Source organism: Oncorhynchus mykiss, chromosome 23 (assembly GCF_057628025.1).
Source record: "Oncorhynchus mykiss isolate SJ-2025 chromosome 23, ASM5762802v1, whole genome shotgun sequence".
Taxonomy (NCBI): Eukaryota; Metazoa; Chordata; class Actinopteri; order Salmoniformes; family Salmonidae; genus Oncorhynchus; species Oncorhynchus mykiss.
In genome coordinates, this window is record NC_143044.1 from 15,007,239 (window position 1) to 15,023,126 (window position 15,888).

At 40.6% G+C, this 15,888-nt stretch overlaps 1 protein-coding gene across 3 annotated transcripts in view; it reads left to right on the top strand.

Moving 5' to 3' along the window:
- LOC110502476 (VPS10 domain-containing receptor SorCS3) overlaps positions 1–15,888 on the top strand; it is a 76,073-nt gene that overhangs the window by 32,425 nt on the left and 27,760 nt on the right. For all 3 annotated transcript variants that reach the window (XM_021580512.3, XM_036960051.2, XM_021580516.3), the window contains 5 exons: positions 11,113–11,206; positions 12,120–12,278; positions 12,502–12,575; positions 13,836–13,900; positions 14,462–14,580. In XM_021580512.3, coding sequence (XP_021436187.3) covers positions 11,113–11,206; positions 12,120–12,278; positions 12,502–12,575; positions 13,836–13,900; positions 14,462–14,580 — 511 coding nt within the window. The remainder of the gene's footprint in view (positions 1–11,112; positions 11,207–12,119; positions 12,279–12,501; positions 12,576–13,835; positions 13,901–14,461; positions 14,581–15,888) is intronic.

Here is a 15,888-nt window from a genome sequence, read left to right on the forward strand (position 1 = left end):
AAATACATATAGAGTTGAAGTAACAATAAATTCAGTATAAATGGGAAAAGCAAACAAAAAACAAGTGGGCCTCCAACCTCCCATCCCATTCCCCCAGCCAAAATGTATTTATATAGCCCTTCGTACATCAGCTGATATCTCAAAGTGCTGTATGGAGTCTCCTATTGCCCTGGGAGAGGTGTTCTTCACTGATATATCCCTTAAACAATGTAAACTATGCTTTGGTCAAATTATTACTCACACAATGTATATTTGGCTGAAAATTGAAAAACAATGTAACTAGGAATGAAAATCCCCCATATTGGAGTATGGTCATACCATTTTCATTCCTAGTTACATTGTTTTTCCATTTTCAGCCAAATTTACATTGTGTGAGTAATAATAGGACCAAATCATACAGCACTTTGAGATATCAGCTGATGTACGAAGGACTATATAAATACATTTGATTTGATTTGATATTGATCTCTACACTCAACCAGGGGGCAGAAGATCATGTCTAAACCAATTTAGGATGGGGCGAAATGCTAGTGCCTGGAAATACAATTAAAGGTTTGGTACGGAAAGTCCTTCTACGTCTTTCCCTCTTTGAAGTTTGTACATTGTATCCGGGATTGTTTACCTTGCCATATATATTTTGAAACCCCACTATGAATTTTATCCCAATAGCCAGAAGGTGGTGCCATGGGAGGCATTGAACTACAGAAATTCAGCCATGGCAATATATTAATTCTGACAACAGATATTCTGCGGTTAAACAACTGGGATGTTATTACATCTACTGAGGTTGGATTTAATTGATTTGAGCATTCTCTGAAAGATTTTGGTATTGGTTTTATCTAAGGAAGGAAATATATCTACTCCTAACTATTTTAAATTGGAAATTATTGGGATTCCATAAGTAGAGACGGAGTCCTTCATCGGGGTCTTGAGAGGCAGTAGGGCTGATTTGGTTAGATTAATTGTATAACTTGAGACAAAGCTGAATTCATCTATGATCTTCAATATGTTTTGGAGTGATTGAGATACATTGGTCTTGATATAGTAAAATATTGTCTGTGTATGAAGTGATCACTAGATTTTAGGGAAATGTGTGTTATTTCCTTCGATTAACAATTTGCTAGGGCCAGGAGTTCCATGGATAATAAAATAGCAAGGGAGAAATTAGATTGCCCTGTTTGCTGCTTCTAATAATTCTGAATGGAGCAGATACAATATTGCCTGCAATAACTATGGCTGAAGGATTGCCATATAGCATTTTAGTCATATTAATGAAATTGGAGTCAATTCCCATAAGTTCCAAGACAGACCAGAGATATGACCATTCTAGTGTATCAAAAGCTTTTAGAGATAATACAGCCCAAGGAGCTGTTGTTTCTAATGAAGAATTTAAGATACTGCATTTAAGATACTGCATAATAGTTGTCTGAGGTTATCTGAGGGTACATTTTTTTTAACACACCCTCTGTCTTGTCGAACGCAGAAAACATTTTAGAAAGCAGTTTAATATCTGTGTTTTTGTAAGATAGTGGGTGATAGTGAGAACACTGGTTGGCATATAATACAACGTTGTCCATTAGTTACAGTTAAAAACAAAAATGTGGCTTCTGCTCTGTTCTCCCCCCCCCCCCCCCCCCAAAAAAAAAAAACTGCAGAACTCACACATACAGTTGGGATGAGAACAGGTTTAAGCTGCAGTGCAGTGCCCCTGGTTGGAGAGCATGTTGTGGGGTTAAGGGCCTTCCTCAAGGGTCCAACTGTAGGGGGATGTTTAGAGGATGTGAACCCAGCAGCCCTCCAATTATCAGATCAATTCTGCCAATTTCTTCCAGCGCCCGGTCCGGGATTTTAACAAGCCACCTATCTTTCGGCTACAGGTCCAACTCCTTCGCCGCTGGGCTACCTACCGCCAGTACTGTAAAGGATGTTGTATGACTGGTTCCAGGGAAGAAGAAAAAATGAGTTAATATGAGTTAATATTTAGAAATAAGCATGACAAAATGAAGACAAAATCCTATGCAGACATATAATTATTATGATGTAGAAGAACAACTTACTGTCACCAGCAGCCAAAAGAGATCCTCTGCCTCTGATAGTTCTGGTTTACTACCAGACTGAGCAAAACATAGAGATAGTGTGTTAAAAGTCATGTAATGATTAACTGGGCTATTAAATCACAAAGACTTACTATACATAATATATTATAAAATGAATACATACCTTCTCTCAGTCAGCAACAGTCTTCTAACAATTAGCTAATTACCAAGCTAGCATATGGAATTGTTTTAAGATGGTCATACCAAGGATTATTTGGCTGTATGATTTGGAATGCTATTAACCCATAGCAACACATTGAATAACAGATTCATACATGGAAAAACATGATATGAACCATTTTAAAGTGTCTGTCCTATATCTAAGAAATATCAGGAAATTCATATTTTTTTAAATTACCCATATTTACATAAGAAAATTGGCCACTAGACTACTTCCATTCATTTTTTAAACTGGTACCGGGCTACCCTCCGACAAGTCTTGTTATGCTTGCGGGAATCCTAGAGCAAACGGAACAACATGTACATGTTCATGAGAGTCTCATCTTCGATGGTGGGGTCATGTTAGTGTGTATGTAGCCCAAACTGTTCGGATGCTACAGACAGAAGTTGGCAGATTGGCGGTACTGACTCCAGGGGTTGTAGAGCAATACGGAAAACACCACCATGTTTGTCAGTCTCATCTTTCCATAGAGTGGTCATACCATTGGCCAAACCGTTCAGATGCTACAGACTTTTTTGTGAGAAGACCGATTTTAGGGATGTCTCATGGTCTGACAAAAACCGCTGTAGTTTAGCCTCCTTCCACCACAGATGTGGAAGGTCGCCATACACACACAAAAAAACATATCTCTAGTTTAATCAGATTGATTTTGTTGGGGATTTGTTGTATTGTGCTGATTAGATTTCCGCGGGTGTAAAAACAGCTAACAAAAGCTAACCCAGTCACAACAAACTCTGAAATCACAGCTAGCATTCTCCTTTAACTTGTTTCAGCTGTTTTGCATTGACATTTATATCCATATTAAACTCGTCCAAAGAACCAAAAGTTTCTATATAGAACCCTGTTTTTCTAAGAGTGAAGCTGCTAGAGTGAAAAAGACCTGCTAGTTGTTTCTTGTAATACAGTGAATGTCTCACATCTTAAAATAGTGTTATATGTTGACAATTATTTGAAAATAAGTAGGGCTCTGTTCTAACACAATTGACACCCTTGTGATAATGTTTTTTTGGATCAATTCACTGAATGACATATAGTGTTTATCTACCTTGCTATTGGGTCAATGTTGATTTCACTCATCTAGGAAACTCCCTGCTATTGGTTTTGATAGCAGTATACAGCAGAATACTGTACATGCAGAGGCATTTGACATGGTACTTTTAATATTATTATTATTTTTTGGCCAAGATAAAGCAAAGCAGTGAGACACAAACAACAACACAGAGTTACACATGGAATAAACAAATATAGTCTATATACAGTATGTGCAAATGAGGTAAGATTAGGGAGGTAAGGCAATAAATAGGCCATAGTAAAGTAATTACAATTTAGCAATTAAACACTGGAGTTATAGATGTGCAGGAGATAAATGTTGCTATGGTGACCAGTGAGCTGAGATTAGGCGGGGCTTTACCTAGCAAAGACTTATAGATGACCTGGAGCAGGTGGGTTTGGCGACGAATATGAAGCGAGGGCCAGCCAACAAGAGCATACAGGTCACAGTGGTGGGTAGTATATGGGGCTTTGGTGACAAAATAGATGGCAGTGTGATAGACAGCATCCAATTTTCTGAGTAGAGTGTTGGAGGCTATTTTGTAAATTACATCGCCAAAGTCAAGGATCGGTAGGATAGTCAATTTTATGAGGGTATGTTTGGCAGCTTGAGTGAAGGATGCTTTGTTGTGAAATAGGAAGCCAATTCTAGATTTATTTTTGCATTGGAGATGCTTAATTTGAGTCTGGAAGGAGAGTTTGCAGTCTAACCAGACACCTAGGTATTTGTAGTTGTCCACGTATTCTAAATCAGAACCATCCAGAGTAGTGAAGCTAGACAGGCGGGCAGGTGCGGGCAGCGATTGGTTGAAGATCATGTATTTAGTTTTACAAGCATTGAAGAGCTGTTGGAGGCTACGGAAAGAGCGTTGTATGGTATTGAAGATCGTCTGGAGGTTAGTTAACACAGTGTCCAAAGAAGTGCCAGAAGTATACAGAATGGTGTCATTTGTGTAGAGGTGGATCAGAGAATCAGCAGCAGCAAGAGCGACATCATTGATGTATACAGAGAAATTGAACCCTGTGGCACCCCCATAGAGAATCCCAGAGGTCCGGACAACAGGCCCTCCGATTTAACACACTTAACGCTGTCTGAGAAGTTGTTGGTGAACCTGGCGAGGCATTTGAGAAACCAAGGCTGTTGAGTCTGTCGATAAGAATGCAGTGATTGACAGAATCGAATGCCTTGGCCAAGTCGATGAATAAGGCTGCGCAGTTTTTTATTTTAACGATGGCGGTTATAATATCGTTTAGGATCTTGAGCGTGGCTGAGGTGCATCCATGACCAGCTTGGAAACCAGATTGCATAGTGAAGAAGGTACGGTAAGATTTAAAATGGTCGGTGATCTGTTTGTTAACTTGGCTTTCGAAGACCTTAGAAAGGCAGGGTCGGATAGATATAGGTCTGTAACAGTTTGGGTCTAGAGTGTCTCCCCCTTTGAAGAGGGTGATCACCGCGGCAGCTTTCTAATCTTTCGGGATTCTGACGATTCGAAAGAGGTTGAACAGGCTAGTTTTAGTGGTAGCAACAATTGCGGTGGATAATTTTAGAAAGAGAGGGTCCAGATTGTCTAGCCCAGTTGATTTTTAGGGGTCCAGATTTTACAGCTCTTTCATAACATCAGCTATTTGGTGAAGGAGAAATGGGGAAGCTTGGGCAAGTTGCTATGGGGGGTGCAGAGCTGTTGACCGGGGTAGGCGTAGCCAGGTGGAAAGCATGGCCAGACGTAGAAAAATGCTACATTATCGTGGATTTATCGGTGGTAACAGTGTTTCCTAGCCTCAGTGCAGTGGGCAGCAGGGAGGAGGTGCCTTATTCTCCATGGACTTAACAGTGTCCCAGAACTTTTTGGAGTTTGTGCTACAGGATGCATATTTCTGTTTGAAAAAGCTAGCTTTTGCTTTCCTAACTGCCTGTGCATATTGATTCCTAACTTCCCTGAAAAGTTGCATATCGCGGGGGCTATTCAGTGCTAATGCAGAATTCCACAGGATGTTTTTGTGCTGGTCAAGGGTAGTCAGGTCTGGAGTGAACCAAGGGCTAAGTCTGTTCCTGGTTCAACATTTTTTGAATGGAGCATGCTTTTTTTAAGATGGTGAGGAAGGCACTTTTAAGAATAACCAGGCATCCTCTACTGACGGAATGAGGTCAGTATCCTTCCAGGATACCCGGGCCAGGTCGATTAGAAATGCCTGCTCACTGAAGTGTTTTAGGGAGCTTTTGGCAGTGATGGGGGGTGGTTGTTTGACTGCAGACCGATTACGGACGGAGGCAATGAGACAGTGACGCTGAGATCCTGGTTGAAGACAGCAGAGTTGTCATTAGGGGGCAGGTTTGTCAGGATGATATCTATGAGGGTGCCGTGTTTATGGATTTGGGGTAGTACCTGGTAGGTTCATTGATAATTTGGGTGAGATTGAGGGCGTCTAGCTTAGATTGTAGGACGGCCGGGGTGTTAAGCATGTCCCAGTTTAGGTCACCTAACAGTATGAGTTCTGAAGATAGATGGGGGCAATCAATTCACATATGGTGTCCAGGGCACAGCTGGGTGCTGAGGGAGGTCTATAACGAGCGGCAACGGTGAGAGACTTGTTTCTGGAAAGGTGGATTTTTAAAAGTAGAAGCTTGAATTGTTTGGGCACAGACCAGGATAGTATGACAGAACTCTGCAGGCTATCTCTGCAGTAGATTACAACTCCACCCCATTTGGCAGTTCTATCTTGTTGGAAAATGTTATAGTTAGGGATGGAAATTTCAGGATATTTGGTGGCCTTCCTAAGCCAGGATTCAGACACGGCTAGGACATCCAAGTTGATAGAGTGTGCTAAAGCAGTAAATAGAACTAACTTAGAGAGGAGGCTTCTAATGTTAACATGCATGAAGACAAGGTTTTTACGGTTACAGAAGTCAACAAATGAGAGCGCCTGTGAAATGGGAGTCGAGCTAGGCGCTGCAGGTCCTGGATTAACCTCTACATTACCAGAGGAGGAGTAGGATAAAGATACAGCTAAAGGTTATAAGAACTGGTTGTCTAGTGCATTCGAAACAGAGAGTAAAAGGAGCAGGTTTCTGGCCGCGGAAGAATAGATTCAAGGCATAATGTACAAACAAGGGTATGGTAGGATGTGAATACAGTGGAGGTAAACCTAGCCATTGAGTGACGATGAGAGAGGTTTTGTCTCTAGAGACACCATTTAAACCAGGTAATGTCACCGCATGTGTGGGAGTTGGAACAAAAGGGCTACCTGAGGCATATTAAGCAGGGCTCAATGAAATAAGACAATAATCACTAATCAAAACAGCAATGGGCAAGGCATTTTGACATTAGGGAGAGGCATGCGTAGCCGAGTGATCATATGGTCCAGTGAGTAGCTAGGCGAGCTGGAGAGACGGTGATTCAGACAGCTAGCGGTCCAGGGCTAGCAGAAGGGCCTTAGGGGACATTGTGGCTAATGAGTCTGTTGAAGCCCTCCGGACGGTTCGTTGGAAGACTAGTCGTGATGGATCGGCAGGGCTCCGTGTGGGCTGTAAAAGGGTTCAGGCCAATTGACAAAATAGGTATTGTAGCCCAAGAAATTGGCTGATGGACCTCTTCAGCTAACCAGGAGGTGGCCCTAGCTCAGGACTAGCTACAGGCTAACTTGCTTCGGGACAGGTATGTTAGCCAGGAGTAGCCACTCGGATAGCAGCTAGCTAGCTGCGATTATCCAGTGTAAAGGTTCAGAGCTTGTGGTAGGGATGTGGAGAAGTGGTAGAGAGAAAACGATATGCTCTAGACAGCTAACGGGCCACTGCTAGCAGGCTAGCAGATGGGTCTTCAGGGGACGTCGCGATGGAGGATCCTGTTGAAACCCCCTTGGGCAGATTACGTAGGTAGATCAGTCATGATGGAACGGCAGGGCTCTGTGTCGGCAGTAAAAGAGGTCCAGGCCAATTTGCAAAATAGGTATTGCAGCCCAAGAAGTGGCTGATGGACCTCTTCAGCTAGCCGGAAGATGGTCCATGCACGAGGCTAGCTCCAGTCTATCTGGTGCTTGCTTCGGGACAGAGACTCCAGGAGTAACCACTCGGAAAGCAGCTAGCTAGCTGCGATGATCCAGGTGAAAATGTTCAGAGCTTGCTGTAGGAATCCGGAGATGTAGAGAAAAAGCAGTCCAATATGCTCTGGGTTGAATCGCGCTGTGCGGACTTTCAGGAGTTGTCCGGGCTGAGGTTAGCTGATGACCACTAGCAGTGGCTAACTGACTACTAGCTAGTAGCTAGTTAGCTGGCTAGCTTCTTTGGGGGGTTCCGGTTCTAAAGTATAGAAAATAGCAGATCCATACCACATTGGGTGAGGTGGGTTGAAGGAGAGTATGTTGAAATTGAGGTTAAATATATAAAAAATATATATGAAAGTATATACGAGGGAAAAAAAGATATACACGGGACACGACAAGATGAAGATTAAGACGTCTGACTGCTACGCCATCTTGGTTTATATTTTTTACATGCCACTAACAATTTTTACATAGGACTAACAATCCCATTAATTTTATATCGTTTGGTGTGTTACTGTACAGTATGCTGTCACATAATAAATAAGAATATAATTAATTTAGGATTATACAGAGACTGATAATGTCTCTTGTGTTTTTTCGCTCACCTTTTTCCAAGCCCACAAGAAACTCATTTAATTTTGAATTACACCTGACATAAAGACCATCAGTTCACCAAGCAGAGAGACTCAAATTAATTTATGTTTCACTAAAGGCGCCGATAAGATTTACACCTGACTTGACACATTTTGAAATCCCATATTGTGTACAGAAGGTCTTCCATCATCAAGGTGTCTGGTTAACAATAGCAACAGCAGTAAATTAGAGTGTACCTCAGGTGGTGCGGCAAAGCACTTAGTATGATATTAAAAAAGGAAAGCAGTTGAATATTATGAAAAGAAATGGAGTAAAGGATCTCTGCAATAATAAGATACATTATTTATTTATATAACCCCGGGGCACTCTTGATGGCAAAATGCAATAAGAAGATCAATTGGTGCATCACGAAAAACATCTCCTGTGTGTTTCAAAGTAATGACTGCTTCCCTTAGGGAAGGAACGTGTCACTGTAATAACTTCATTTGTGATGTCTTTCCAGCTACATTTGAGGGGATTTGTCAACCGAAATGAGAAGCTAAAAAATGTTGAGGAGGAAACCTTTGCAAACAATGTCAACAGCAAATGAAATGATGCAGCTTAATGAACAAGTAGTGATAGCCAACTCTGGTATCTATCCAATTATGCAATGGGGTTTTATTTGGAGGCGCCCAGGTAGAACTAAGAGACGAGTGGGTTGTGTGTTTGAGTAGTAATAGACCCATGAAGAATAGTAGTGGTGTAAAAAGTACCCAACTTTCATACTTGAGTAAAAGTAAAGATACTTTAATAGAAAATGACTCAAGTGAAAGTCACCCAGTAAAATACAAAGTCTAAAAGTATTTGATTTTAAATATACTCAAGTATCAAACATAAGTGTAATTGCAAAAATTCACTTACTCTAAGTATCAAAAGTAAAAGTATAAATATAAGTATAAATCATTTCAAATACCTTAAATTAAGCAAAGCAGATGGCCACATTTTCTAGTTTTTTTTATTTACGGATAGCCAGGGGCATGTCCAACTGAGACATGAGACATAATTTACAAACAAAGCATGTGTTTAGTGAGTCCCCTAAATCAGAAGCAGTAGGAATGGCCAGGGATATTCTCTTGATAAGTGTATGTATTAGACAATGTTCCTGTCCCGCTAAGCATTCGAAATGTAACGAGTAGTTTTGTGTCAGGGAAAAGGTATGGAGTAAAAAGTACATATTCTTTAGGAATGTAGTGAAGTATAAAATATAAATAGTAAAGTACAGATACCCAAAAAAGCTACTTAAGTAGTACTTTTTACTTAAGTACTTTACACCACTGAAGAATAGAAAGGGAGGAAGATATTGTATACAGTGCCTTGCAAAAGTATTCATCCCCCTTGGCGTTTTTCCTACTTTTTTGTATTACAACCTGTATTTTAAATGGATTTTTATTTGGATTTAATGTAATGGACATACACAATTGTACACATTGTACAGAGAAGTACAGAACAGGGTTGGATTATAAAAAAAAATATCTGAAACTTTGAACATCCCACGGAGCACCATTAAATCCATTATTAAAAACTCATAGACCAGGCAAGGAGGGCATTAATCGGAGAAGCAAGAAAGAAAGAATCTGAAGGAGCTACAAAGCTCCACAGCGGAGATTGGAGTATCTGTCAATAGGACCACTTTAAACTGTACACTCCACAGGGCTGGGCTTTACAGAAAAGTGACCAGAAAAAAACCCTTGCTTAAAGGAAAGATAAGCAACATGTTTGGTGTTCACCAAAAGGCACATGGGACGTTCCCTAAACATAAGGAAGAAGGTACTCTGGTCAGATGAGACTACAATTGAGCTTTTTGACCAACAAGCAAAACGCTATTTCTATCGCAAACCCAACACCTCTCATTACCCCGAGAACACCATCCCCACAGTGAAGCATGGTGGCGGCAGCATCATGCGGTGGGGATGTTTTTCTTCGGCAGGGACTGGGAAACTGGTCAGAATTGAAGGAATGATGGATGGCGCTAAATACAGGGAAATTCTTGAGGGGAAACCTGTTTCAGTCTTCCAGAGATTTGAGACTGGGACGGGGGTTCACCTTCCAGCAGGACAATGACCCTAAGCATACTGCTAAAGCAACACTTGAATGGTTTAAGGGGAAACATTTAAATGTCTTGGAATGGCCTAGTCAAAGCCCAGACCTCAATCCAATTAAGAATCTGTGGTATGATTTAAAGATTGTTGTACACCAGCGGAACCCATCCAACTTGAAGGAGATGGAGCAGTTTGGCCTTGAAGAATGGGCAAAAATCCCAGTGGCTATATGTGCCAAGCTTATAGAGACATACCCCAATAGACATGCAGCTGCAATTGCTGCAAAAGGTGGCTCTACAAAGTATTGACTTCGGAGGGGTGAATAGTCATGCACGCTCAAGTTTTCAAATTTTTGTCTTATTTCTTGTTTATTTCACAATAAAAAATATTTTGTATCTTCAAAGTGGTAGGCATTTGGGGAAATCAAATGATACTATCCCCCGAGAAAATAAATTTTAATTCCAGGTTGTAAGGCAACAAAATAGGAAAAATGCCAAGGGGGTGAATGCTTTTGCAAGCCACTGTATTTACCCTTGTCATCGAACAACACAGGAAGTCTTAGCTAAGGGACAGAGAACGTTCAGAGAAGCAAATGTCTTTTGTCTCTCATTTGTTTGTTTCTGGAGGGCAATTCAGCACAGCCTACTGTGTGGACATAGAAGCTTAAATAAAGTTCGCCAGGGATTTAGGTCAAATTTACAATCATCCAGTTTAATAAAGGACCAAACATAACACAATTATTTCACCAAGTTGAGGTAAAACAGACTTGAACTAAATTCTGAAAGGTATGTCATTATATGAATGTAGTGTAATGAGACTCTCGTTACATATTGTTTTGAACTTTATCGAGACAGTAATGAATCAGGTAAGTTAGAGAGACAGTCAGAAGGAAGAATGAAGGGATTTAACCCTGGTCTCTGATGGGTGGAGAATGTGTTTAGAGCAGCCGGGTGCGTTACCACTAAACCACAGGCTATGCACGTAGATATTTGAGAATTAGACCTACTCCGGCCACATCAATACAGAAAAACATATAAAGTTGTCCTTACATGGTCTTCTCTACTGTTCACAGATCAGTGGACTATGGGAGCACTTATATTAAACTGAATAATAAGGTTGGGTCAACCTTGGCTTGCCTCTACGTCTGCCCAACCAACAAGAGAAAGGTTTGTTTAACATCTCCATGATAAAGGACTCCAGTGACAAGCAGAGTATTACTTGTTCATCCAGGATGTGTATTGTTTAGTGTGTGTAGTGTATTGTTGAGTTATGACTAGTTTCTGGAATGATGTTAACTCCAGTTAGAGGGAGCAGGACTCCAAAGAATGTTTCAATGTTTATTATCAGCACCCAACCGTTCCATCTTGGTTCTGAACATTGTCAATCTTGGTATATTCGCATTGATGAATTCAGAATACCCAAGGTATTTCCTACAAAAAGGTGCTATCTAGAACCTAAAAGAGTTATTCGGCTGTCCCCATAGGAGAACACTTTGAAGAACCATTTTTGTTTCCAGGTAGAACCCTTTTGGGTTCCATGTACTGTAGAACCCTTTCCACAGATGGTGCTACATGGAACCAAAAAGGTTTCTTCAAAGTGTTCTCCTATGGGGACAGTTGAACTCTTTTGGGTTTTAGATAACCCTTTTTTTATTAGAGTTTAGTGTCATTCGACAATCCTACCCAGACACCAGTTCATAAAGATTTCTGCAACATTTCTGCTAACTACCTACCCTACACTCACTAACTACTCCACTATACCCCAAACTCACTTACTACAGTACCCCACTCACTTACCACAGTACCCCACTCACTTCAAGGCAACAATAACTAACTACCTCACTACCGTACTAAAAACGACTAAGATATTTTACCAAAACCTGTTCTGTTGGTCAGTTTATTATTGACTAATGATTTTGGTACATCATGTCGCTTTTGCTTTCATCAACAATGCATTTATACCGCTGTTTATTCATAATGTTGTACAATGACATGCAATCATATCCTCCATTGAGCACAATGAACTATACTCTCCCTCTCTCCCTCTCCCCCCTCATATCTCTCCCCTTCTGTACTTTAGATAATGATGCTTAGCGACCCAGAGCTGGAACACAGTGTACTCATCAGCTCAGATGAAGGTGCCAGCTTCGAGAAGCATCCCATTAACTTCTACATGGACGGTCTGCTGTTTCATCCAACACAGGAAAACTGGCTGCTGGCTAGCAGTCCTGACAACAAGGTAAGCAGCAGGACTTTTATTTCAATATCGAATGGAAAATAGGTATTTGAAGTTGAAATAAGTCCAAAGTTGAAAGATTCTGCTAAAGTATTGAACAATTCTGTTTTTGTATTTGGTTCTTTCATAAACTGTTCTGCATTACAATCAAAAAGGTTGAATGTACAAACTTAATGTGAAATGTTGCATATTCCATTCATGTTTGATCACATTCATGTATTACCAGGTGTACAGCACAATGGACTTTGGAAGAAAATGGCAGTTGGTTAGTGAGAATGTGACTCCTGGACGGTTCTTCTGGTACAGTATGATTTCATTCCAGCCGTGTTTGTCATTATTAATTTAGAAACACTCCGTTCTATAATCTCTTTATCGTAAATCTAGGGAATATGAGAGAGAATATTAGCATTTGTGTCTTATATAGAATCTCATATGCAAATTGGAAATGCTATCTTGCAGCTATCTTGAAACTTATGATGTATGTAAAGCCCATTGTCTTATAGCCCCGGAATGGTGAAGAAACAACCACATACCAAATGACCAAGTCCAGTGTGCGGTCAAATGTATTTATTTTGTTATTAAGATGGAGGTTATGTATGGATCCCTGCTCAACTCTGTCAGATGGATTTACTAGAGTATGTCAAAACAGGTCTTGAAAGATTTTGACAACCAACCATAAAGTGTTGGCCTACTGTACTTCAACCCATATCACGTAGCCAGGAATATTGGGCTACTCTTTCTAAAGCCCAAGTCTGACATGTTGTTTTTGCTCGTTGTCATTCTGCAGTCTCAAGTGCACGGACACAAGGCAGTGAATATTGATGTGATGCAGTTTATCCCGGTCTGTCATGTTGTGTGTCAAACCTAAGTGCCTCTCAAGCTGAGAAAGAAAGGACATTGTTTGGAGCACACGCTACAGGAACAGCAAAACAATTGATGAATAAGGACAGCATGTGGGGAGTAATGGCAACCCACACAAGACTATAATATGCTTGGACAATTTATGATTTTACATATGAAATGTTTAACTGCTTGTATTTGCTGCCTGCATGAAATGCTTTTGCATCTATATAATGTTTATAGAATTGTACCATATAACAGATTTGACCTTGCCTTAATGTCATATTACAAATGATTGATGAGAGAAAGAAAGAAAGAAGACCACAAACCTAAATAATTGTTGTGTAGTGTGGAGACTTACCCGTCTCTGTCTCCCTTTCTTTACGTTATCACAAATTACGATTAATTGCTGAGGCTGGCACAAATTGGAAGTTGCCGTAGGACTACAGGAAATGGAAATGTGTTGTCTGTGCTGTAAAGGGAAGCAGACAGTAAGGCTGTCCATCACGGGCTGCTACTGTTCTCTTATGGCGATCCCCCTGCGTCTAAATTGCTCCTCTTCCTTCGCATCTTCCCCACTATGCACATCCTCCTCCTCTTCCTCCTCTTCACCATATTCTTCTTTCCCCTCTTCTTCCTCTGAATTGCTGTTCTCCTCTTCCCCTTTCTCATTATCCTCCTCTTTCTCTTTTTCCTCCACTTCTCTCTCCTATGTTGCAGGGCACAAACGGGACTGGACAGAGAGGCAGATATGGTCCACATGGAGACCCACATTGCCAAAGGACGTGAGTGCTGCTCTGTAGCTTGCCACGCTCCCCCGCAGTAGCAGGACCCCATGAATCCCTTGCCTCTTATTTAGAGCGAGGTCACTCAAAAGATAAGGCTCATTCCTGTCTGCAGGATAGGAACCAGAGGCACTGTAAAGCAGAATATGAGTATCTTGACAAATATAGAGCTTTATATAATAGATTGATAGATGTATTTCCACTTTAATCAGTCCCTTGTGCCCCATATCAGAACCTCAATTCAATAAAAAATATGAACAATATAGACTTTATTCAATGAAACCAATTACCAGGATTCCTTGGTGGGACAAAATACTATTACTTATGTGATATGAGAGAGAATGATTGAATTGTCATCATGTTTTTTGTTTTTGTTTCATTGATTCTCTCAGTGCAAGAGGAATGCTATTTTTATCTTGTCCCTGCAAAATTGAGAATAGGTGTAGAAAGTTTTAGTGCCCACTAAAGACAGTCAGACGTCCATTAACTTGTGATTTTTCTTCATTGGTTGGTTGTTCTAAGATTGTTACTGACAACTAATCTAGATCTCTTCTGTGTCAGGTGCTCAGTATGTTACGTGCCGAGCTCAACGATGCACAGAATCAAACAGACAGTACCTGTTCCCGGGACACATAGACCAAAATTCTCTGGTTGTTCAGGACAACTATGTGTTCGTTCAGGTGTGTAGCGTATCTAAATATTTACTCCAGTGCATTTTAAGTGTTCACAAAAGGCTTCCGTGTTTCTGTGAACTGTTCTTCTACCGCATCCAATCTGTGATGTACCACTGAAGTCTACAAAATGGCATTCCTTCCAAACACCTGCTGCACTTACGTCTTGATTTTCTGTTGTCCAAGCTGCCTATGACGTTGAAGGATTTTCTGTCGACTGAAAAATGTTATCACGTCTGCCGAAGACTTTTCTTGTAATCGGGCAGGGAATCTGTATGGAGTTTGCTGTCATTATTGCCAACAAGGATGACATGAAGTTGGCTGGCGTTAGGCATTGTGTATTATTATTACTGGTTTAATTATCACTCTCTCCTGTTGCCATCGATTTCCATTTAAAGCTGTCTGTCTTTCTTTGTCAGCGTTGCTGTTCATCAATTTAAACAGTTTTGCAGTGCTAATTAGGGTTCAGGTTCAATTATGGTGTAACATTATTTAATAATATGATGTTGAAATTGTTTGCTGAGACTTAAAATACATACAATAAGTTTTCAGCAAATGTTCTCTTTTAGTTTGTAATGAGACAGATATGTGATGGGGTGTTTATGATGAATGCTGCATCTTGCCTGTAAAAATCATCTTTGTGCGTATGAAGATAAATGGTAGGGTTGTACGGTGGTGAGTCAATTTGTTTCAACTCTTTCAATTCATGGATTTAATTGAAAATATTATTTAATGAACAAAGTATTCTAAATAATTAGTAACTGTCTGGGTCATAAATAATTATCCAATACAATGCCTGAATCGAATTAGAGCTGAGATGGAACTAACCCCAGCCTCATAGATTTTGTTGAAAATAGCCCAGTTGGACACAGCTGACTCGTTGCAGGTAACTGTGGCAGTACAGATTACTTTCTAGTGACTTTCATTGCTTGGGGCAGTTGGATTTAACTTGACAAAGAGTAATGAGGTTATCGATTGGGCTACAACAAAATAAGCAGTCTTCAACACCCCCCGAATGTCTCTTGGGAGAGATGGAACAGCCAAGTACAACATCCTCAGAAATCTGCCCTGGGAGAATGCGGTTCATTGATAGATTAGATTATTCCATTAGAGCCATTTTGTCCGGCTAGCCATTTGGTTACCTGTTCAGGAGTCTTATGGCTTGGGTGTAGCAGCTGTTCATCTCTAAAGGATGGGTGTCCCTATGACGGGGAGTCAATGCAAATAGTCCGGTTAGCTGTTCAGGAATCTTATGGCTTGGGTGTGGAAGCTGTTAAACCTCTACAGGATGGGTGTCCCTATGACGGTTGAGCTAAT